Source organism: Apteryx rowi, unplaced genomic scaffold, assembly GCF_003343035.1.
Source record: "Apteryx rowi isolate R43461 unplaced genomic scaffold, aptRow1 scaffold_796, whole genome shotgun sequence".
In the NCBI taxonomy this organism is placed as follows: Eukaryota; Metazoa; Chordata; class Aves; order Apterygiformes; family Apterygidae; genus Apteryx; species Apteryx rowi.
This window is the reverse complement of record NW_020451089.1, coordinates 15,769-41,109: the sequence shown is the minus strand read 5'-3', so window position 1 is coordinate 41,109 and position 25,341 is coordinate 15,769. Positions and strand designations below refer to the sequence as shown.

At 39.9% G+C, this 25,341-nt stretch overlaps 1 protein-coding gene across 1 annotated transcript in view; it reads left to right on the top strand.

Moving 5' to 3' along the window:
- AGPAT5 (1-acylglycerol-3-phosphate O-acyltransferase 5) overlaps positions 1-17,223 on the top strand; it is a 51,610-nt gene extending 34,387 nt beyond the window's left edge. The window contains exons 6-7 of the mRNA XM_026088909.1: positions 5,758-5,881; positions 8,223-17,223. Of these exons, the coding sequence (XP_025944694.1) occupies positions 5,758-5,881; positions 8,223-8,448 (350 nt within the window). The 3' untranslated portion in view covers positions 8,449-17,223. The remainder of the gene's footprint in view (positions 1-5,757; positions 5,882-8,222) is intronic.
- The last annotated feature ends 8,118 nt before the right edge of the window (positions 17,224-25,341 follow it).

Below are 25,341 nucleotides of genomic sequence, written 5' to 3'. Positions count from 1 at the left end.
CCTCCCTTTGGACTGTACCTTTTTGAGTTTTTGACATTTTTTTTTAGCATTGTTTCCTTGACTGTGTGTTTGTGTGCTGGATTTATTTAGCCTGGGCTAAATACAATGCTAAATGACTATCTTTACAGTGCTAAAGTTAATTGCATTGTGTTTGCAGAGCACCTCTCACTAATACTGTGCACACTCAAGACCACATCAAGAATGGCATCTTTTCCTGTGGGTGCTCTAACCAGTTGTTCCAGCAAACAGTCCCTCCCCACACACACCTCATCCTGGTAAAACATTGATGCAGTCTCTATAAAGGTAGCTGGAATCTCCCCCTCCTGCTAGCAGTGCTGAAGCTGTTGTCTAGCTTAACATTTTCTCATCACTATCATCCAACAGATCAGGAAGTCATCTAATATATATTTTATTAGAGCTTGGGATTTCCATCCACAAGGATTTCAAAGTGCTTCTGTCTTCCAGTACTATTTTTATGCTGTTACACATTATATAATCCTTAATGCATACTGCCGCTCCCTCACTGTACATCCTATTCAGTCATTTCTATAAAGCTGGTAGCCTGGTAACCTTGTACCCTCCCTCAGGGTCACTGGGATGCCTGTTTTATAGGGATAGTCATCTGATGCCACACATTCTAGTTCTCCTGCCTTCCTATTTAGGCTTCTAGTATTGGTATAGAAACACTTAAGTTTTGCCTTCACCCTGTTGTTTAATACTTCATGTGCTAGCCAGCTGGCACTGTAGACAGTCTGATTTGCCTCTGTCATCTATTGTGTTGTACTTTTTATTTCCCTCCTGTTTTTGAGGTACATTGAATTTTAGCCACATCCACCTCATATATTATGCAGTATTTCTGAGAATGCTATTCTTAGCGTCCCAGACTTGTCTCCTGACTAGGAGCTTGAATTTAGTCTCCAGAACAGCTCCTCGGTGCTTCCCTACACCCATGGTACCAGCAGATACCAGTGCTACCAGCTCCTCAGTTGCATCCTCAGGTTAACCTGTCAAAACAATCTTCACTGTACCCTGGATGTCTGCTTTCCTGTCTAGTGTTGTTTTGCTCTACCACCACTTTATTTTGTTAGTGCAAGCAATGAAATAGTTTCTTGTCAGCTAAACTTGAGGTGATTATAGATGTGAGGCTGAGAAACACTGCAGATCTTAACATTCATTTTGCTAAATGATTGTTAATTTGGGGTACCACATAAATGAAAGCAGTGAGACYTTTTTCTTTGGGGAGGAAATAATTTACTAACTGCTTCTGTGACTGAACATGCAAGTCTAGGTAGGCTTATGATTTTACAAATTTTAAAATTAAAAAAGAGGAGAAGACATCTACAGTTCAGGGAGGAGCGTGCCTTTGCTATCATGTTTTGCCTGTAAAACGATATGCACCAGAACACACAATGTTCTGTTACTAAAGAGATCTATTGTTACACATTTGAAATATAAGTTATTTTTAATAAAAATGCATTATTCAGATTTCAGTCTCCTGTGATACCACTTTCACTTAATTGCAAATATTGCTGAAGTCTTTTAAATTAGGAGAGAATGGGAGCTGTTTTATATGCAGACATGATTATATCAGGCTTTGTTTTGTCCGTTTTTAATTTTGAAGGACTTTGGCAATAATTACGTTGCAGTAAAAGAGCTGACGTAGGAGGTTGAAATCTGAGTTATTTTATTGCTATCATATTTAAAGTGCATTTAAAAATAGACTTCTTTAGTAATTGAAAACTGGAATATCTGTTTAAGGTAACATCACTGTTACAACTTTCTTAAGAGGTAAAACAAGTAATTTGGAGTGCTGTAATGAACTTTTGTGTTAGCATTAAGGGAAGGCTGGTTTGAAGCCACTTATATGTCCTTTATGGCATGCAGGTATGTTTGTGTTTTGGAGCATCTCTCGTTTCCTTAGTTTCCCCAGTAATGCTGATAATTCCAAATAGAATTAATTGATTTTTTTGAAGGTTAGGAATTAAAAACTGATATAATTTTGCCAAAGTCACAGCTATCAAAACACTGCACTCAATGTATTTGTTTACAATTAAAAATTCTGGGGATCTGATTCCTTCCCTGGAGGCTGTTGCATCCTCTTTCATTAATCCAGATTCTGCATTGAGTCTTTCAGTACTGTGTTAGTGTGAATTGTCTCCCACAAACGAAGGGTTGGGATTTCACAGTTTAAGAACAAAAATGCTAGATCCGCTATATTATTTTAAATTCCTGCCTTCTACTGTGATTGGTGCTTAGAAGTATTATAAACATTTTGCACTCGTATTTGTTATTTAGCCAGAAGATAGAATATTTTATTAGTGAATTATCTCCCACATGAAAGACCATCCACTTGGCTCCCACATAAGTTGTTAATGTTCTTTTAACCCAAATCATACTTGGTTCTTGACTGACTAACACTGTCCCCAATATAATATTTGATTGTAATATATGATTTGCACTTATGCTTTGTCTTCTGAAGGAAAGTTCAAGTTTGTTTGTTCCTCCTGTTAATTATAACAAATTCTGGCAAGTTTAGGGATCTGAGAAGCCTGTCAGATGCTGGCCTTAAGGGCCAGTGTCCCTGAAGTTGGATGTAATTTGCACATAATAAATGGCTTCAATAAGATTTTGTTTCTTAGCTTGCTTACATAAGTCTTTGGGGAGTTAAGCTGATGTGAAATTAAGGGTCATGGGACCACCACAAACCTTTAGAGGTTGTGGTGATAAAATCCAGCTGTTTTTTCTCAAAAACAACCACTGTATAAATTGTTTTTATCCATTAGTGTTATTAAGTGATTGCAGTGACATTGTTAATCTAAAAAAAAATTGGATTAGTCACATCAAACACTAAAATGAATTGCATAATTAAAGACTAGTCCGATTCCCTGGCCAGCTTGATTGCATGCATTACAACATCATCTGCAGATGTACTGAATGTCTGGGCTTTGGGACAAAATGGTCCTAAACTGATGGGTGGTAATCTTGATTCTCTGTAAGGGGAGTATCGGGTAGCTGCAAATCACACAGCCCTTGTGAGGCTGTACTCAAACTGCAAGGGTAGGTAAGGCAGTGAGGGATGATATTGGATTTTACATAGGTCGAAAACTAAGAGGAAGTTTTAGGATCTTTACCTAAGTGGATTAAATTTAGACTGATTTAAGAAAAATAGTATGGAGAGTAGTAAGAATTGACTTGGATTGGGACTTGGGTATAAGGTAGAAAACCAGCAGCAATGCTTAGATATTTGTGGGGTTTTGTTTACTTTCTAAGCAGATTGGTAAAATTGCTAAATTTCAGACTCTGGTGGGGGAAAGTGTTTCTTTTGAAATATATGTACCTTATTCCTTTCTTGTTAGCTGGAGCTTATTGGTGATAATGTACTCTATTGATATTTTTAAATGACCAAATATCAGTATTTTTTAAGGAGCATATTAGTAGTTTTAAAATACCATATAACTATTAACAGTGACTATATAACAGTCATCTGACTTAGATTTTTGCTTCTATTTTGTCATTTTCTTTAATAATTTATGACTGGAATTATAAATAACATCAGGAAAGAGCGGTTTGTTCCTATTCAGAACAAACTACAACATGAAGCAATAGAAACATATACTGTACAATGCACAGAATAATGTTTTAAATATCTTTTAAAACTAGATCTTCAGCCCTTGCTGAGCATGCCTAGCATTGTAAAAATTAAGTGATATATACACTTATATAGATGCTTTCTATAGGAATATCTAGTACAAAAAAGACCTTATAATCCAGCTTCCAGACATTTGTTTTCTAGAATACATTTTTGCATATTTTTAGAATGTTCCACTTAATAGGTAATACCACTCAAAAGAGGATTTGTACATCAGTGTGCATTACAAGCATTTAAGACATGGATAATACATCTGTAATTTTAAAATACTCATAGTGTGCTTTTAGCTGCTCATATAGTGAATGACCCTCATATGGTGAAGGAAGGGCTTAGTTTAAGAATCCCATCAGATAGTGTCCTCAGAGAAACAGACCTGGAGAATCCTTCCTTAACATTAAATGCAAGAGGAAAAAGCCTGTTGTCTGATACATGAACACTGTTTATGGGGTGATTAGCAGAAATACTGCATATAAACCTGAAAACAGAGTCCTATGCATATTGTAATTCTGGTCCTCCAAGTACTTAACTTGCCCAGCATCTAGCAGCAGCAGCTTCTTAGCTGTAGCTAGGAGACTGCTTGGCCAGAAAATTTTAAAAAGTAGCACATTTAGTGATGGTTCTGTTTGCTACTCTATAGCTATAGAGGTGGACCTGTTTAATTAGAGCCCTCAGCCATTTCTGGAGTTAATGGTGTGTGGGCCTTGTTCTTTTGATGCTAAGGTGCTGTTCAGTGAAGGACTCTCTCTGCCTGAGGACTGGACAAAACTGCATAGAGCACTCTATAAATGCCTGCATCAAATTGTCACAAGACTTTGCTGATCTCTTTATCTCATCTCCCTCCCTCCCCCTCTATAAGCACACAAACACATTTGCATGAACCGGCTTTTAAAATTCTTTAAGGGAATTTCTAGCATATGATGAGGATTGCTTTGACAGCAAAGTCCTTAAAAATGAATGATCCTGTAAAGAAGAAAAACAAATGGGAGGCTCTCTGCTTTGGCAGACAGTAATAAAGATGTACAGGCAGTGACAATTATTTTGCACAGTCATTCTTCAAGATACCCCTAACAGCTATGGGTCAAACTCTTCTGTACAGCTGTGTTGCTGTCCAAAGAAAACATCAACAGCCTAAAGGGACTACCCAGTACGCGTTACATTTGTTGCCCATCTGTGCTGTAGGAAGGTACTTCTAATCCCTTTCCAAAATATTAAGATTGTCCAGATATCAAAGTGCTTCCATCCTCCCATCGTGCATGTTATTGTACAAGGATGCTGTGGTTACAGTGTTAAATTACTATATTCCTTGCTACTGATAGATGCAAATTATTATCAATACACAAAACCTGGTGGGTTTTTCATCCCAGAGGCAGTAATTTTACCACTTGTTAGTTGTAAGAAATCTCACAAGGCTATTTAGGTAATGGAGTTTTGCTTGTAACTGGCTTAGTGCTTACACAAGGATGAATTTGGGGAGCTGAGAGAGGGGAATTGCAATAAGCTTGTTGTTAGCTTTCTAACACTGTACATGACAACAAAAAAATGAAGGGATGCAAAATGAAAAGCAGCATTTTGTTCTGAGAATATCATTTGCCCTGTTACATATTTTAGTTATAGGTTATGACTTAAATTGAAACCTACTTCGTCCAGGAGATGCTTGGGGTAATTCAGAGTCTGTCATCCATGAGCAACAAAGTTTAGACTTAAAAAAAAAAAAAAAAAAAAAAAGAGGATTACTAACTTCAGTCAAAATTGCGGGCTGGTAACTTTCTGATGTAGAAGTTACTGCATCCCATGTTAAAGAATGGGTAGATTGCTACTGAGGTAGAAGTGTAACATTTTCAGGCGTTTTATAGTTAGGAGGGTGCATTTTTGGACAATTTTTCATGCTACACCTGACAGTGGGCCACATTGCAAAAGCATGAAGGTCAGAGAACTTCAGTTCAGTAAAGTTCTCAGGACCCAAACATAAAGAAGAAAGGCTTTTGAAAACTGAAGTTAGGCTTCCAAGTCGCTTACAGCTGCAAGGTCAGAACTTCAGAGTATTTTAGATGAATGAATGCTCTGCAGTGTTTCTGTGACTCAGTTCTGTTGTTTTGCTCTCTTTTTAGAGTTTCTTTGCAAGGAATGCCCAAGAGTTCATATTTTCATTGATCGAATTGAACTGAAGGACATTCCAGAAGAGCAGATGTATATGAGAAGGTGGCTTCATGAACGTTTTGAAATAAAGGATAAGTGAGTAGCAATATTCAGAACTTTCAAGAAGCTTGCTTATTTCTTTTATATTAACAGAACACAATCTAAGATGTTTTAGGTTCATTTCTGCAGTCACAGTTGTCCACTGTAGCAAAAACGTCAGCGGGAGGATGTGGATTACAAACTGTTTTCCCCATTCAGAATTGATTGTAGAATCCCCTGGTGACAAGTGAGTATGGTTCCTCGAGTGTCCTCAAGACCTGACATTCTTAGGGAATCTGTGAGCTGTGCTTATACCTAATAAACATATATCTGGTTAGGGCCTTCATGCGTCCTGTCCAGGTCCTTTCCAGCTTGATTCAATTATCACTTTCTTTCTAGGCTTTCGTCTTTTGGCAGATCCTTCTAAGAATGAAAAGCTATTAGTGAATCTGGTGATAGACAGGTTACATTCACCACACTCAACTCTATACCTTTGATTTTTGTGTTACCAGCTGCAGAAGCTGAAGAGCTCTCTGAAGGCCTCTATTGAGCTATTCAGAAAGCTATTAGCCTTGTCTGTTGACTGTACAGAGAACCAATGCAGTCCCAGAGGGCTTTAAATCATGCATTTGTTAATTGGGGAGGTGCCAAGATCAGTCAATGGGAAGCGCTAAGCACAGAGAAGTGAACGGTAACACCTGACTCTGGGCTTTGTGGCTGGCACTTCTTTGCTCTCTGACTTCAAACCGCTGATCACTCTTTTGGTTGGAGTTGCACAGATGGTGGTCCTGGGATATTTTGTATAATAACCTCATGAGTAAAGCTTTTGCTCAGGAGGTTGGGATACCTGGGTTTTAGGTCCTCCTTAGCCAAAAAAAACCTGTGAATCCACTTTCCAGTAGGGACTCTATTCATCTGAATATTTCCATTTATCTTCTTGAAGCTGAGTCATGCATGGCCAGGAGTGTAAGATTCCTGGGGCAGGCAAGCAAGCAGAAATGAGTTTGATTCTAGCCTAATAATCGGTATACTGAGTTAGAAAGGAGCAGGTCTCTTCTGCCAAGTGTTTCTGCATCTTCCATCAGGGAGTGATTGGATAAAAACAGAAGTGACCCAGAGATCCCTACCTTCACTGGGGAAAATTAGGTGAAGTAGAAGTTTTGTCTGTCCRTCTTTGAATCATGGCAGAACTTAAATGCCTGGTTCCATCCAGCATCGCCAGATAAGGTCACTAGTGAGCATTTGCGACAGATTCTAGGGGCCTTTGTGCTCCAGAAGGGGAGGGTCAGCTACTTGTTTCTTTTTTAATGTGCCAGTGGGATTTAAGTATTATTTGATGATAGTTTAATTTGCCTTGCCTGAAGTCCTGATTTAGGGAGCTGAATCTGCATACCTTCTAAATCCCTGAATACATGTATAAGGAAGAGATTTGCCAGTTTTTTAGGTATGTTCTCTTTTAAAATTCCGCTGTTGCCAGTCCATGGAAGTAAATGAATGAATGAATTTGACCCATGATCTTTGAATCCATGTAAAGGTTGCCTGTCTGTAAACATGCACTATTACCAAAATGTCTCAGCAGCAGTTTAGGATAACTGCTTTTTATTTTCCTCGCTTCCGAGAGCCAATAAAGTCTTAATTTCATTTTATAGACAAGGAAGTGATACTAAAATAAATGGCTAGTCCAGCGTCCTACAGGAAGTCTTCTGGTGCAGACTAGCAAGTTTGAACCCTGATCATCTATGTCTCATTGTAGATTCCTGTGGATTGAAACATCCAAATCAGCCTATCTGGGTACCAAAGCAGACTGTCACATGAATTTAGAGACATTTAAAACAAAAACCCAGATTTTTTAAAATCTGTTTATTACTGCTCTTCAAATACAAGAGGAAAAACATACTACTAAGCCTATGGTTTAGCATTTTACTCTTGCATTATTGACTTCCAAAATATTTTGAGTATTATGAGCTCTTGTTATATTTATTAGTTTGTATCATGAATACACTTTTTCCCCCTTTCAGTTTTCAGCGATTAACTGTGTGGTATTTTATCTTACAGTATTGACCAGTACTGTGGGCTTATTTGCTAAGTGCTGAAAGAAAATGATTCTTTTAAACTTTTATATTCAATGTTAAAATTACTCCCATAGGAAGAAGATGCTTTTATTGCCCACAAGGTTTCGGGTCGAGTACTCTGATTGTGTAACATTGCTTTGATGAATACAGCATATTCTTAAATCATGTGCATTGTTTAAACTTGTTATAGATGAGTTGCTGCACATACTGTTGAACTAAATTTGTTAGGTAATGTGTGATTAGAAACAGTTATTGAATGAAAGAAAATGTCTTAAACTTCTTATACTGATGTATAAATTTGACCATCTACTTTTGTCTGCTTATAGGTTATTAATAGAGTTTTATGATGCAAAGGATTCTAAAAGAAGAAATAAGTTCCCTGGAAAAGGTGTTCATTCCAAATTAAGCCTCAAGAAAACTTTGCCATCTTTGCTGTTTTTAGGTGGCCTGACTGCTAGTATGCTTCTGACAGAATCTGGAAGGAAACTTTATGTAAAAACATGGATATATGGGACTTTAATTGGCTGCCTGTGGGTTAGCATTAAACCATAAGCAGATGTTAGTCTCCAATCAGTGAAATGTGCTGTCTTTTCTTGCACATTGCACCAAACTTTTTCCTGAATTTATAGTAAAAAGAATGTAAATAAAGCCTTATTGATTGAACATTGGAAATAATAGAATTTGTGACTTAAGCCTCTGTGTGGTTGGTCTGGGGAAAATATATACAGTTTTTCAAAACTGATACTGATTTTTGCTGAAAGAATGACAGATAAACCGAGTTACATGATAAATTGTTTTCCCCATGAGTTAACAACCATCTCTCTCTGCAGAAGATTGATGAAGTATGAGTTATGCATAAGGGTGTCTTAAGTGGACCTGTGAATGTATTTACAGAGATTAATTTAGGGTATATATTTATTCTTCTGATATTCATGTTGAATTTTTGTTACTCTTTGGTGCATTGCAGCAGCTCAGTTGCATCTATCCCAGCTGTATTGCAACAAAAATCAAAACTTTTTTTTAGAATTTTGCTTTTCAGTTTTAGGTAAATACTTTGTTCTTTAAAAGGGTCTATGTAAACTGGCAAATCATGAGGTGTTATGTGAGTCAGAATAAAAGGTTCCTGAGAACGGCTGTTCATGGGGAAGAAGCTCTGTTTATCTAGTGCATGATCTTTTGATTATGTTACAGTATTAGCTGATTATTTTACATGTGCAAAACATTAAATTTTACTGAGGAAACAGCTTATTTTGCGCACCCCGTATTTGTGCATAAAAGGAATGTATGCAGTATAATGAAATGTTAAGTTTTTAAATGTGGCCTAACCAGACKGTAGCCTACCTTGTGTCCGAGTTGTCAATAGCTTGTTGAAAGTTTCAGCTAAGCTAATAGAACTGTAGTGTGTATGTGCCATAAGTAGCAGCGAACGCTCAGAAGTTTCCTGTTACCTCACAATTGTCTGGAAGCAAACTTACCTAGTTTGTTTAAGGTATAGAATTACTACAGCTTCAGGAGTATAGGTTATGGTAACAAGGAACATTCAGAGTTCCTGCTAAATCTGAAGCATGTGCCTTTTCCTACTAACCTGATTTAGGCTAACATTTCATAATCTGGAAATCATTTCAGTGTTGTAAGATCACACTAGATTTTCAAATCATTGTAGGTGATGCAGACTTCAACTGAACTGAAGTTATGGGGTTGATATATGAGACTTGCACGATAGACTAATAGTGAAAGAAATGCACATCCTGTCAGTATTTCACCTGCTTGAAAATATACTTTAAAAAACAAAATCAGCAAACCCTTATTATCAGAAGGTCTGTGATTCCTATGGCTGATATATTTGTTGGGGAAATGCCATTTCCTAATATCAAGGGAATAGTCTATGAATACAGCAGTGGGGTAGGAAAGAGGATGTATTTTATCTTCTTTCATTAGAGAATCAGACTCTCTGTATCGAAATGAAAGAACGAGAGAATATTTTTATATTGCACTTCTAAGCTTTAAATGTGCATCTCTTTCTAGCTTCATTGGGGTTTGTCTTGCATTAGAGCCCCTTATGAGTTACAATGATATGCCTCTAAAAAATTGTAACTCCGTTTTTCAGACTCCACCATTGCCAGTTAATTAAAGATACTGCTTTTACTATGTGGTTTTTTTTTTCATAGAATTTTATAGAATAATTACAGCTCCACCTTAAAAATCATTTGGTACAACTTTCAGTTTGCAGTTCTGTGTCCTTCCATAATAGATTTTGTCACTGGAGTTATTTATATCAGTGATTGATTCAGGATATGTTGATGAACCATGTTAAAAACAATGACTGGGAACAATGTTGAAAAACAGTATTGTTATGAGGCTGTGAAACCAGGAAAAAAAAAAAAAAGCCATTTTATGTAACAGCCAAATRTGCTCCCATATAATTCTTTCTATTCTCAGCTGAATGTTTCCAGTGGGTATGACTAGAATGCAATGTTCCTATGTTAGTTTGATTTTTTGAATCATGGAATGAAATTTCACTCTGACGTGATTAAATTTCTTTGTAACAGTTAAGAGTAACATTTAATCGTACATCAAAAATAAATGCAAACTGCTTAACTCATTTATAGAAAAATAACTGCTGTTTTGGAGAGCCTAATTACCACAAAATGTTGAACCTCTCTTACTGTTTAACTACTGGGAATATAATTGAAGCAATGCAACAAACCAACAGGATGTTTATTTTAAACATTACTCTCCATATTAATCTTAAACAATTTTGGTTTTTTTGCAGTTAATTTATAAATTTTTGAAACTGTAATTTGCTGGTGTATTTGGTGTTGGGAGTATCACATGCTATTCCTTCATATGCACTGATATTAAATTGAAATATTTCTTCACTAAAATGAGACGAGCCACTGCTCATTCAACTTTTCTGTCCTGTCTGCTTGTCCAATTTTTTCTGCATTTTTATGTCTGTAACTTGGTTAACAGGAGCTGTCTACTAAAAGGCTACATATGTGGCTTTAAGTCCTTGATGGAAGGATTTGTGTGAGAAGCAATCATTGAAAAGAAGAACACCTTCGTCCTTTTTTCTGTGCAGCTAAAATATTTTAGAATTTTGATACATGCTACAGAATCTAATGCATCATACAGCCAAGCTAGTTGGGTTGGAATAGCTTCTCAGCTGTAAATAACTGCACCACTTGTTGCTTATTTATAATGATTGCTAGCGTGTAGTACCACAGTGCTGACCGGGCATCAGACTTCCTTGTGCTAGGCCTTTTACAGACAACACTGGCAGGTAGTGTGAATGGACCACACAGACCCCAGGGATGGGAAAAGTATTGCAAGCAAATACATGAAGAAGATCATAGCAGCCAAAGCCACCTAAGTTTCCATGACATGTTAAATCTGAGGAATGACTTGCATGCTCAAAAGCTTGTCTTATTTTTCCAGCTGTATCAGTGCACCTAATAAAAGAGATTTCCCTCCACACAAGTATTGCTCTGTTTGTATGCATAAGCCATATGTAAAYGTTTTATATTCAGCAACACCACCACTATGTGCTATTTCCACAATCTTGTATGTGTTTACTTTTGTGGAAGGAATTGGGTTAGTAAGGATGGGATAATTTACTTAATAGAAAATTTTTTTTAAAAAAAAAGGAGACTGAAAACTAAAGTGGGAGTAATGCTACCATGAGGAAATGTCTGAGTAGGATATCTGAGGAGATATCACTCTGTAGAAAGAAGGGAAAGACCAGTCAAAATTAGAAAGTTCTCTGAAGCTCCCTGCCTAGTCTTTGGCTTTGTAGCTGCTCCACCCTGCTGCAGTCTTCTGCTAACTCCTCTGGATCATTTTCATAGTGTACTGCAAATACTTTGCTTTTTTCCCTTCAGGTGAATATAGCATACCTATAAAACCATTTGTGCCATCATTTTTTTAATGCTTAAAATTTGACCCATGATTATTTTGGCATTTTAGAGTGTCTAGAATAGAATCTAATTTTCAGGGAGAGGGACGTAGCTGTTTCAGGAATGGATATTGAGGGAGACCAGCAGTGGGTTTGGGATCTCTGGCTTAGTGTTGTTAAAGGTAATGAAAGAGACTTCTCCCCTCCCTGTTCTCCAAATAAAGTATTCTCTTAATTGCAGAAATTTCAGGTTAACCATGCCCAGAAAGTCAATAGAAAAGTACTTAATATGTTTAGGATCTTCCCCCCTTCTTTATAAAAACTTTAAAAAGGGTTTTCCTTTATAAATACGGAGACCACAATTTAGTCCTAACCTGTAGTTCTAGGTCACCATTAGGCAGTTGGCTCTGATGACAGGGCTTTAAGTAAACACAATGGGGTTTCTCTTGTCCTTGTTTTCTTCCTCATGTTCCGGTCCATCTTGTTAGTTTGGAGCTCTGTGGTCCCAGCAAAAGAGATCTTGACATCCTACATATTGATTTGCTAAGCATAAAACAAAAAAAATTGTTATTTTAAGTTTGTAGAATGGCAAAAGTTATGCAACTAAAACAAAATATACAGTAATCTAGTGAGTGAAAAGCAGTAATAATCTAATACAAAAAGATAGAGATATCAGACCTCTTCAGGTCTAATCACATTTGATTGATTCCAGGGAAGATTAGTCTTTCATGTAAGGGCAAATTTCCCTGTCAGTGTGGTGCATATTTCTCCTTTCCTTTCTTCTTTTAGTCCTAGATCTGTATCTCTCTCCTTGATTCTCTGGATCTGTTCGTTTCTTAATGAGTCCCTCATCACCTATGCCTGCTTTTTCAGACGCTGGTGTGAATCTCAGATTTCTTTCCTTCTTCTCCATAGCACAAAGTATTTTCCTATCTGTATTCAACTAGATAAACTGCTACTATATCATTGACACTTATCTTCACACAGCATTTTCTCCTTTTGAGGACTGGTGAGCAAAGCCTCTCCTGCTTGTGAAGAGGCTGAAATCTATTGCTAGTAAACTGAAATAGATTTTGCTGTTCAGATCGAGGTTCCTGGTAAGTCTATATTTAATATACATTCCAGCAGGAAAGGAAGGGAATTCCATCTACTGATGTTCCACTGAATGAGTTTGCACAGCCCTAAGTAAATATAAAGACTAGAACCTACCCTTAAAATAATTACTTGTTTCTGTTTCATATTTGTAATATGAAAAATTTATTAGGTATGCTTGTACAGACTGTGTATTTCGCAGCCATTGTTTATCTTTTATCTTGTATGGGAATTCAGTTTTCAATTGAAATTATGATGCCATCTGTTTATGTTCTCTGCATGACTAATTCAAAACAGAATCATTTTAACCTATTTGCCTAATTATGAGGCAAGCCCAAAGATAATACACAGCACACAGATGTTTAAAGGCAGAAGCTGCTTTTACTTGCCTGGCCCATGCAAAGCAAGTGGCATCCAGACCTGCTGTTCTGAGCAGCTAGGTCCATCACAAAGTACATGCAGATAAACAGGCCCCTCAGATCTCAATCCCAAAAATGTATTACTGAGACACGACCCACCTAGAGCTGCCCATATGAAGTGTTTAGGAGAGAGGCACATCCTAAAATCCACTCCTCTCTGGGCTTCAGATGAGTCAGGGTCACAGGTGATGCTTGTTTGCAAAGTATTCAGAACTCGGACTTCTTTCCAGAAGGTCCAGCTTTTACCATTCTCCTTCTGAAAAGTAGGTCAGAGCTCATTCTTATTTTGAAGCATAGCTGGATGAGGAATTGCAGGGTGATAAATACTTCGTCCATAGAAGTCTAGTCATTGGAGCGGGAAACAGGAGATATGGTCACAATACTCTCCTGACCTGAGGAAGACCAGAGCTGCGGCACTTCTCCATCACCACCACCACCACCACCCTTAGGGAGGCTCTACCAGGCCATTCTGAGCAGGCGTGCCTTTCATCTCTTTTAGGTGCTCTGACAAAGACCAGAAAAAATTTCAAGATCCATAGGGCTATCATGATTGTAATTAGTAACTAAGGCACTGGCTGGGTACATGGATTTCTGCATTCAGTACTGCTCATAGCTATTTCTTTACCCAAAAATGACCTAGGGACAAAGTAGAACCAAAGATCCCCACGCATGCTCACACCACTGTGCCAGCAGTTATATCCTAAAGTCTGCGGCCACCACAAGAGGAAAAGGGGAAAGCTTCTGCTCTAGCACATCGCACTCTTGAAGTACCTTTCTTTGTTTGGAACGAGCCTCCAGTGACATGGGCGTACTAGCAAACATTATCCTTGGCACCCCTCGGCCTGTTTTGGTTCTGTGTTGTCTGCACCAAGACCAAGACTTCCCCCACCTTCTTTAGAGACTCCCATGAAAGCTGAAACTGCACAAGTAATTTTGAATTTCTGGACACAGCAAGCTTCTGGCCTTCCCAGCTGCACAACTCTTTCATCCAATTGAGRCCACAGGGGAAATTGAGCTAGAAAGAATTTAATTTGCAATTGGCCAAGATGTGAGAGTTAACACTGTAATGATCACAATAAGTACCAAATACTGTACAACATCGTTAAATAAAAGAATATGCAGGGTTCTCAAGGCAGAAACCTGAACTTAAAGTATTAAGTTAATTACCTCTTGTGCTGTACACATAATAGTCCCTGGTTAAGGCTTTTGCTTCTGTTTTAGTAGGCATTTACATCTACTATAGTCTAACTTTTCATTTTTAGTAGAATCACTATTGACTCAGAAAATGGCATTGCCTTTACATTAGGTTGTCCTGTGTGATAAAATGAATATAAAAATTTAAATACTATCTACATAATCTATATTTTTTGGCTTTTTCAAGCTAAGAAATCGTCATTGTCACATGAGGTATAACAAAGTTGGTTTGACATCGAGATGCTTTAATAAATTTCTGTTGACCACAAAAGATTGCATTATTATGATCAGGTACTAATAAATGTTGAAAAGCTTTTTTTAAAAACACCCGCAGTTTTTTTTTGTAGGGAGGGAGGATAAGGAATTAAAAAACAGAATTATTTCTTTCTGAAACAACATACCTTTAGATAGAACTTGATTCCAATCATAGACCCACCTGTTTTTCTAATAATGGAGAAATAAAAATAGGTAAATAACATAATTCACCTTGCTGTTTAAAGAGATATAAGAGTAGGAGTAGCTGAAGAAATTGTTTTTATTGTCCAGAAAACCAATGGTACTCCAGACAGCTGACAAATAATTTTGCATAGCTAAAGCACTACTGCCAGTACAGGATATGGTATTGTTTTCCAAGTTTAAACAGTAGTAAGAGATTGTGTATAAATATCTTGATACTGTCAATTGTATTCCTGTTCTGTGACAAGATAACAGATTCAAGAAGTCACAGTATTTAAAAAATATCCCCTTTTGCTCTGCAAGGTTGAAAACTCCAAGTGGCTGCTGTCTCAAGCTTGTCCTCAGTGTCCTTTTGAAAATCTGTCTGATGCTCTCAGAGCCAGTTTAACAATTATTCTTGGCAGCRTAATGCATATAAAAGCAAAGGTGTGATCAGGGACACGTACTATTACCAAGAATGCTGGTCAAAGTGATAAAAACTAAGCGGCCCATCAACAAACCCTACAAAACTTTGGAATGAAAACTCCAGCCAAATGGTGGGACTGCAGTCACGGAGGGATGATAAAATGCCATTTTGAACACGGGGAATTTAGAGGTAAGTACTGGGCATTAGCAGCACAGCTGGGATTACACTGTATGCACAGAAGTAATATCTCAGCGGGCAAGACCAGGCCCAGTTGAAGTAAATAGGAACTTAGCATTGATCTTTCTTAGTAGGACAAATGTTAAGCTTTAGAAGAGAAGCCCTCTCCAAATTTCAGGACATCCTGAAAAGGAGGGAGGGTTCTGAACCCTCAAAGTTCAGAGTAATTTTGATATCAAATGATAGCATAGCATCATTTGATAAGAGCTGCCAGGCTGCGGGTTTTCATATTGCCATTCCTTCTTTGTCAAGTCAGGCCAAATTCTTCTATGTGCGTTTATGACTTTTGTGTTCCTTATTCCTTAGGTCCCTGACTCAAAACTAAGTCTAACTTGCAGAAGGATTTAGAACTTCCATCTGCTGTAGAAGGCAATAGGAAGATATAAAGTACATCCATAAACCACTATACGGCGGTCTCCTGGTAAAGCAAATGTACTTCTTGGATTGAGTACTCTAATACTGCAGTGCTTCTAGACTCTGGTTTTCTGTTTGTAATATGATGATAATGTCTTTCCTTGCATTTCAGGGGTGTTCAATAAGCACTCTTTTCTTGTGTATGTGAATTTTTGGAGCTTTTTTATAACATTTGCCATGATGGTATCAGGAGGAAATGTATATAATTCTGTTTTCATAACCAGATTTATTTAATATACATTAAATAAAGAATGGGAAGGTATTCCAAGTGAGAACACTYAAATATTGCAAAGTGAGCTCAGAATAATATGCAAAGAGGGGCTGAAATGAGATCCCTCACATCCTTTCCTTGTGCATGGCTTCCCAGTTGTCTTGCCAGACTCTGCCCTTGGTCATGTCTCAGTCTTTTCTCTGTGCTCTGATTTCCCCCAGTCTCCCTGTAGTTCCAGTTCTCCCAGCTCCTGCCAGTGCTCGTTTTGTCTTCTGCATCTACTTCTCCAAATTACCCCCTCCTCTTGGATTTCTCTCCTCTGAATTCAATTCAGCTGACCTCTTTCGTGTAGCCTGGAAACAAACAGGTTAAAAAAAAAAAAGAAAGAAAATCACCACGCTTTTGATTCCAAGTATTTGAACTTAGACTTGCTCTGGCCTGGAGCAGCTAGGAATTGCAATGGCTAGGAAAGTCCTGCTGTGGCCCTGTGGCCCCAGCCCTGGAGCACATTCCATGCTAACGAACTCGCCAGAGAATTGAACCCTGCAAGCTCCAGCAGGCCTCTGGCGAGGATGTGAGAACTACAGCTGGTTTGTTTTTTTTCCAAAGCCTTATGAATTGGCCAAACAGGGACAGAATTTTCACTGATATTACAAAAAAGTCCATCTCAGCACTGAAGTTAATTTTCTGTCCAGTTCCAAGTCCCTCTTCCAATAAAAAGAGCGATACAGCTTTTCAAAGAAGATTGCCAGAACACTGGGAGGGGGTTGTGGGGTTTTGTTTGTTTTAAACAGGCTATGATTAGGTAAAGGAAAAAGGATGCTCTCAGAAATGTTGAACTGTTTTGGCTGAAAGCTTTGAAGAAATGTTGGCCTTCGGCACATACCTGACATGGAAATCTTTGGTGTAAATGTTTTCAGATTGGACAAAGTTATATGCAACAAAACTGAGTATCTTACTGTGAGATGTGTTGGACAGTCCTAATAAAAAGTTGCACTACTCATGTAATTTGCATCTTTTCCTCCCTCAGCCTTGAACTTTGGGAAAATTTGGACTTGAGGATTGATATGGAATCAGTTGTTGTTTGGGTCAAATTTGGCTTAGTCTTTGTTTTTAACTGGGCCTCTTTGGTGAATCCATGTTATTGTTATAGGTAGCTAAGACTCTATTTTTCTGTGTAATTAAGTTTGGTTATATGAGCCAAACTTGATAATATGCCAAGACAGCTTGGCTATATAGAGGGAGTTATAAGGAGAGGAAGAACAAAAGACTGAAGTAGAGAGCAACTAAGTCATATACAGCATGTCTAAGTGTTTTGCTTCTTCATCTAGGTAAATACTGTATTCTCTCCACTGGGTATTACTGCATAACAGCTGTTCCTGAGTAGGCCTTCATCGGTCCAGCACCAGTGTGTTTGTGAAGTGGTCCTGCTGCGCAGGTGAGGTCAATGTTGCTGCAACCAAACTGGCTGTCTTTTATTTTTGGCTACTATCTGCAAATACTAACTTCTGCCTGAAAGAAGCTTGATAGTTTGATTAGAAAATACGTTAGAAACATGAGACTTAGGGAGGGGGGAAGAATGCAGCCCTTAGTAAGAAAGAAAGAAAGAGCTTTGACCCATGCTTGCTAGGCCCTAGTTTGCTGCCAACAGCRGCAGCTCAGCCAGCATCTTTGGCTAGCCCCAGGTTCAGGCCCAGCTGGCTCGGGCAGTGTGGATGCTGGCTCACCCCCAGCGCAAGAGAGGCTGCCCGCAGCCTGCCCTTGCTCATACACGCCCACGGGTGGCTCTGCTACCAGGCAGGCCTGTGAGGTTCGCTCCCTCCTTTCCTCTGCTGCTAGAAACTTGCATTCATGTCACTTCTAAAATCATCATGGACCTCGCTGCAGTGATGGGCTCTGGGAACACCAACGACTTCCCCCTGCAGAAATGGACTCAAACTTGTCAGCCCTCTCCGCAAGCCTCCTGCCGTCCTCAACGGGTCCCAGGCAGCCTCTGCGCGCTCTACTCCTTTGGCGGCAGGAGCTTGGGCAGGATGCCCCGTACGAGCCTATTTGCTGTCCCCTGGGCCTACACAATTTTATGGGCTAGCTGTTTTTTGGAAACATGATTTTACTTTGAGTCCTTGGATGGTAGCAGTATACAAGGAGAAGGATTAGAAGCACTGTTACTGTTTATAAGCCGAGGGGGTCTTCTTCCTGAGGTGTTTATTCTTCCACAGAAAGTGTGTGAGGAGGCTGAGTGTGCTCCGGGACCACTGCATTGCACCTCTCCTCTCTCATGGGGTCTGCCAGCATGATCCCTGCCAGCAGATGCCTCATGCGCTTGGAACGGAGCATGCAAAGCCATGTGTTTGAGCCCACACATGTGCTTAGGCATAAGGACTGGCTTTTTTTCCATGTTGCTGTAGGTAAAATTGCAAATGCAGAAGAGACCTTTTAGAGGTCTTTTAACTTCAGATCTTCCTATGAGGTTTTAAATGAAGCTTCTAAGCCAAGTTGTTTTGTCTGCACAGCTTCTGTAATATGGTGGCTACTCTAAGATGGTCAGTGCTCTTTTTAAGGCACTTTGTAAGGCACTTMAGGCACTTTTTCATAAGATGGAGTTCTGTGCCAGAGCACTGGGGATGCTGGGCTTTGAGAGGGCCTCACTTTGCCTGCTCTTTGCAAATCATCCTGCTTTGCCTACCACGAACTGAAGGTGTAACTGCTAGTGAGAGCTGTCTTTTCTTTCCTGCAGAAAGCTTTGGTGTGAGACAGATGTGTGCAAAGCAAGGGCTGAGAGGAATCTCAGCAGTGAACTCATAACACTTCTAAGCAGGGAGAACGGGAGTTACTCATTGGTAATAACAAGTAAATAGCAAGGACAAATTTTTGAATATCCAGGGTAGGGACTATCATGTCAAAAGGTAAGGGAATTAGGAGGAGAGAAAATGGCGCTATAATGAAAATAGGAGAGAATTACAGAGCATTTGCTGATGCCCAGCATAAATCTGTCGCCCTGGTATGACTCCCCTGAGGGAGGGGAAGGGGGGACCTCGCTCACCAGGTGTTGGGGCTGAAACCCGCGCAGAGCTAGCATTTACTACCATCTAGTGGTGGACTGGGAGATACCAGCTCTTTTCCATTTCCACACGCTCATGGAAAGGAAAAAGGGCAGGGATTTGGTGCTCAGGTTTGAAAGTCTGTGCTCCCCCTGGTCCTGCCTAGCACCAAGGTGATGCTGGGAACTCATTAAGCTTCACGAGTGATGGGACGACAGGAGGCATCAGGAGGTCATTCTCTGGTGGTCGCAGGCTGCCACACAGTGCATGCCCTGGCCAGAATGAGCTAGACACTTGCACTTGTGTAGGCTCACAAAGCTGACAAAGCTTTAGTAAAAGACCTCAGTTATAACCTGCAAAAATAGCTCAGCAGAGTTCAAAGCACTGTGGTRGCAGGTGAATGTGCCCAGTGCTCGCAGGAAGCTGTTCTCCAGAAAGGTCTCGCTTCCTTCCAAGGAGCCCACAGTGCTGTAGGAGCACATGCTCCTCTTTCAACAGAGATAAAAATTTTCTACATTTTGGAGGCAGAAAAGAGGAAATCTACCTGCTCCTTTTTTTCTGCAGTGTGGTAAACACTTCGAAACAGCAGCAGTATCAAATCAGGTCCACACTGAAAAAAAATATGGAAATCAGTTTAGAAAACAGAATTTCTTAGAGGGATGGAGAGGGAAGGGGGGCTGCCAAAGCCACGTGGAAGATTTATCATTTCCTACTGAAAATATGTGAAATAGTTTTGAGCTTTGTTCTAGCTGCTTTCAGAAACCAGTGACACAGTAATGAGGCTTAATGCACCATGTTTTATGTAGGAAACCTGGCCAATGCTCAGTGAGTAATTCCTACACTTGAGATTCATTCCAGCCTAGTAATAAATCACAAAAGGTCTCCAGTGTGTGTGCTGCTGGGGTTAGTTAGCTGAAATCTGAAATGGATGGAAGGCAGCTGGGAGAATATTAAGGCAATGCAAGGCCAGTGATGCTTACTGACTGATATCAGAAAGCAAAATACATCTCTAAACAAATGCTCATCTCATGAGCTGGCTGTTTTACACCTGTTTTCTTCATACAGAGCCTAGGTAGTTGGACCTCATATTCTGTGTATTGACTCACCTGTGGCCTACAGGAGTAAACTAATTTTTTTTTTCTTGTGCTATACGCCGTTGCTTCTGGGTCTTTGGTGACCTTCCATGGACTTTCTCAGTTACCATATTCCAGCTCCGAAAGGCTCTGTGTTGTGTAGCTGTTACTATGCAGATCCTTCCTGTGCTCCGTGTGGCCAGGGACATTCTTGTCCCCGCTCCGTGCTGCGGGGAAGCTGCTCCACAGACCTGTGCCCAGGCTGCCCAAGGACGGGACCCAGTGCAGCCAAAAGGGATCTGTGTTTGCCCCGTTTGACCCTGCTGGCTCTGAATCAAAGCAGAAGCATTTGAGTGCATCTGAGTGCAGTCCTCAGATCAGACTGTCTCCCTCTCCTACTCTGCAGCAACATCGGGGAGAAGAAGCAAGATCCCTATACTCTGACTTTCATCCCCTCTAGAAAAAAATAAGGGCTTTCTCCTCCTGTTTTGGAGGGATTATCAGCATGGGCTGTTTTGCCTCTGAATCCAGTGCCAAGCTCCTTGCATTCCTTCTCTCACTTCTTGGCTTTCCAGGCTGGAAAGAGAGTGTCTGATTTAAATGTTTGGTGGTGACCAGCAGGCCTGTAAGCTATATCTGAGTGGACAAAGCATTTGGCATCATGCTCATCTCAGATAACTTGAGACATCCACAGTATGCACAGCTACGGCTGCTCCAGGCTCCTTTATAAGAGATAAAGGGGCCCAGATCCCTACTACTCCCCTGTACTGTCACTAGAGAGATAAAAGCACTTTCAGTATTTCCTTCATCTGAACAATTTTAGACATTTACGTTAGGATGAGATGAAGTGTAGCCTAAGAGTGATTCATTACATTGACTATATGTCTAAAGACCGTAAAAAGCGCACTGTGGCAGGCTGAGTCACAGACATCTGTGCTGTTGGTGGCCAACATTTAGCAGAGGCACAGTGCCCTCATCCCCCAGGGCGGGCTGGGGGGAGACTGCCCCTGAGGAGGCTTCTGCCTCTCCGTTTTCTCAATAGCCAGCTGTTATGGAGCAAGTTGTGTTGTACCATTGAGGCTGACAGGAGCAGAGTTATGTTTAGCAATGTTCCCATACAAAAGATGATTGGTAAAAACACAGTGTGTTGTTAGGCAATGCTTGATGTACTTCACTCAGTGAAGTACATCACTCAGTGAAGTACATGGCTAAATGCCGTGCTCTGATCCAGAAATGTCTGTTGCCTGAGCAAACAAGAAACCCGGGATGTGTAATTGTGTGCCTACTTTTGGAAGGAAAAATCTAAATCACGGAACATTAAACATGCTTGGAGGTCCTTACTTTGGATACATTTAAAATGTATTTTAGGGCGGTCAATAGTGCATTTATGGGGTGACCAAAAAAAAAGAAAAAAAAAGAAAAAAACAAAGCTTACCATCATTTCCAAAGCTAGAAGCTCTGCATAGTGAGGTGGGTCGAAGCCTCCAGTTTCTGCACTGTGTTTAGATCTGGCACATCATTCCCACTGGGTTCAGAGTAAATTGCTCTTATCCAATTTTTAACAAACTTGCATTAAATCTTTAAGTCATTGGGCCTCTTTGACTGTTCATCTGAGTTTTATTTCTCCTCTCAGGCAGGATCACTTTCTCTGTGGTGTTAATAATCTCCTAAGCATTCCTGATGTTTAACTTCCCATGCAGAGTGATGCATGATGAGACCTAGGCTATATTATATTACATTATAATAATGTTTCTCAAACTGATATAATGAAATACCTGCAGCGGAGCCAGAATGTCCAAGGCATCCTGGTGTGCGTTCAACAACATACTGTACGCAGCTGTGCATATTTCTGTCAGTGAAGCCCATGGTCAAAGAAAGCTGAAGAGCAGAAAATGGAGGAATTTGTCCACTCTCACATTAGACGCCTGCGTGCTAGAACAGGGCCAGATTTATTTGTGGAGTGGCTTGGCGCCTGTATTCTCAACTAAACTGTGGATGGACAGACAAAGTGGAATAGTCTGTCTAAAAAYAGACAATTGTTTTAAGTTTTGTACTAGTTAACACAATTAGTGCAACCTATAACCTACTCTGCCTCCACACTGTACCCTTTATCTTGAGGATCTGACACATGGTTTTACTGCTTATAGAGAGCATAACTTGTATTGCCAACTGCTTGGTTTATATTTAATAGTTATTAAAAGCAGGAGGGAAGCAAATAAAAGACACCATTGGCTCTGAGAAGAGCTCTGCTCTGCAGGCAGTCAGCTGAGACGACCTTGAGAGCTCCTCCATTGCTGCTGGCTGCGGTAATCACTGCTGCTGACAAAATGAGCCTGAAGAGAATGAATTCAGCACACAATTTCGTTACATTTTTCTGTACTTGTTTTTTTTTTTATAAAAGCCTCCCACACTCAGCCTTCAACTTTGTTTCTCTGTTCAGTTTTCCTAAAGGTTTCTATCCTCTTCACTTGATGCTGTTTTTCCTTTGTTCCCTTCTCTTCCTTGTGGTTTCTAGATCACTAATCTCCTACCCACAGACACACACTGTATTTCTTTGTGTACTATTGCTTTTCTTGCATCCCAAACTTGCTTGCTACTCTTCTTTGTTACTTTACCTTGCCCTTCCCACTGTACTGTCTTTCACATCTCTCCACTTTGGGATATATTTTCCCCATCTGTTTTTGGCCTGTTTTTTGTATTCTGGCTTGTATGCTGTTATTTAGTCTGGTTCTTTATTTTGCTGTGTAAAAAACACTACAATTCCTTAACCTTCTCTAGTACGGTCTTACTGTCACTTACACTACATTAACTTCACTGATTTCAGCAGCACCAGAAGGAATAAGAGGATAATCAAGTTTAGAAGAGATCAGGACCCAGACAGCACAAAGCGGCAAAATGAGGAAAGGAAAGCCTAGAGCAATCCTTAAGTTAGCAGCTCCTGTGCTGCAAAGGGAAAGCTCACCCAGGTGTGTGGATTTGCTGGAGCGAGGAGCACCAGGAGACCTCCTGGCACGATCACTACGTGCGGGCTGGGAATGCCAGAAACTCCCCTGAGCTTTCCAGAGCCAAGCAAATAAGAGGTCAGTTCACCTCCATGGCTTTCCACCTTCACTGATGAAGAATAATGTATCCCTACTACTGACAGTCCCCCATTAGATACTAAAAGTAAATTTGGGGCTACAGATGTCTAGGGAAACTCATGTTATAAAACTTGCATTCTTACTGCCTTTTTCACTAGTGGCTAATGACTACTAGCTCTTCTTTTCCCCACGTTACCTGTCTCTGGGCTGTGAAACACGGTGAACATCTGTCCCTTTGTTCAAAGAGTCTGCTGATGCCCTTCTTCAAAGACGGAGAAGTATTTGGATTAGGGAGGTGATTTCTATTTACAAGAACAGCTCTATCAGTCCAGTCCCTAGTGTGAGGCAGTTACACAGCACAGCAGCACCTTACATTGGCTTAGCTTATTCCCTGCCTTGTACTTGGGACAGCAGGATAGTGTCTTAATTGCCAGACTGTGCAACAGAAAATGTGAGTGCAAAAATAAAGAACCAGACCTAATAATAATGTGTATTTAAGCTAGACTGCCAGCTATTGCCATCACTTTCCTGCTGGCCAAACTCGCAGGGCCGGTAACACTGCTAGCAGCATGACTGCAAATAGAGGACAGCTTCCAAGCAGCAGTTCATTAGTATACAACAACAAAAAGTTGCATCTAATCCATCCTTATTTAGTCACAATAATTTAATATCTGAAACCTGTTCATCCTATACTGTATAATACCCATGCATTATGTTCAAAACTCCTTATGTCATGCAAAATCTTTATTATCCAAGACCCTTTCAAAGTCCCCAGGCCACCAGGATAAATGTATCTGCCTCTGCTTCTCCTCAGTGTTTCTGCAGTTCATATCTATGTAAGGCTGTTCTTTCTTGGCTCCAAATGAAGAACAATTTTCCAGTGTTCAAATTCTGTCTCCCACATAGTCATTTAAAAATCAAAACAAAAAATGAAACAACAACACAACTGGCAGGCAGGCCCTGTGAGGTTGGTTTTGTAAGCCAATGCACTGAATTGCCTTTGGTGCCCCAGCTCAGCCCCATGGACACTGACTCTCGGGAACTGCAGTGTGGCCATGTCCAGGATCGCTGGCAGTCTGTCACCAGCTGGATGCTGCTGCAATGCTGAGCACAGCTCTCCCCAGTGCTGGCAGGAGATAGCGTGCATCACATTGTTTGCTTCACATTGCTACTAACAAACACACACTCAGAATTGCTGTAAAAATTGAAATTGCTCTCTGATTGGCTCAGGGACTTGAGGAAGCGGATAATATATGAAAGTATATTAAATCATGTCTTTATAAATTGCATAATATTATAAATTTCTCAAGCCAGAAGTACTGAAAGTTGTCTTGACAACGTTCCCAGTGAAAAGGCAGTAATTTTATGTATTTTGCCTAGAGTAGATTATAATGGCGATGTGAATATGCCATCCCTTAAATGGAATTTCCATCTCTTTTACTGAAATAAATTGCCCCTTTGCACTCTGCAATGGATATATTTTTCATAACAGGAATGTTTAAGAGTTGCTACATCTTTCTTTTTCTTAATGAATACAGGCAGTAGGATGGCTTTCCCACGTTACCCTACTGACTTAATATTGACCTACCTTTCATGACCAAGAGTTGCCAAGATTGCAAGTGTTGGCTGAACTGTTTCTTAGAATTTTGCTTGAAACTTTTCACCTGGCCCTCCTCATTTCCTGTCCCTCCATCAGTTCATGCTATTGCTCATGCCCCAACCAACAGTCCCCAGCACCTCACTTCTGCTGCCCAGCAGTCTGTGGGGGCAGTAGCTCAGGAAAGGTAGCATTTTCTCCTGACTCACAGGGAAAATATTACAAGATTTGCACAAAGACTTTGTTTAGGCAGCAAATGTGCTCTAATTACCAAAAATCAGGCCTGGCATTTAGCGACATAGCTCAAACCCCATCTTCATGAGACTGAAT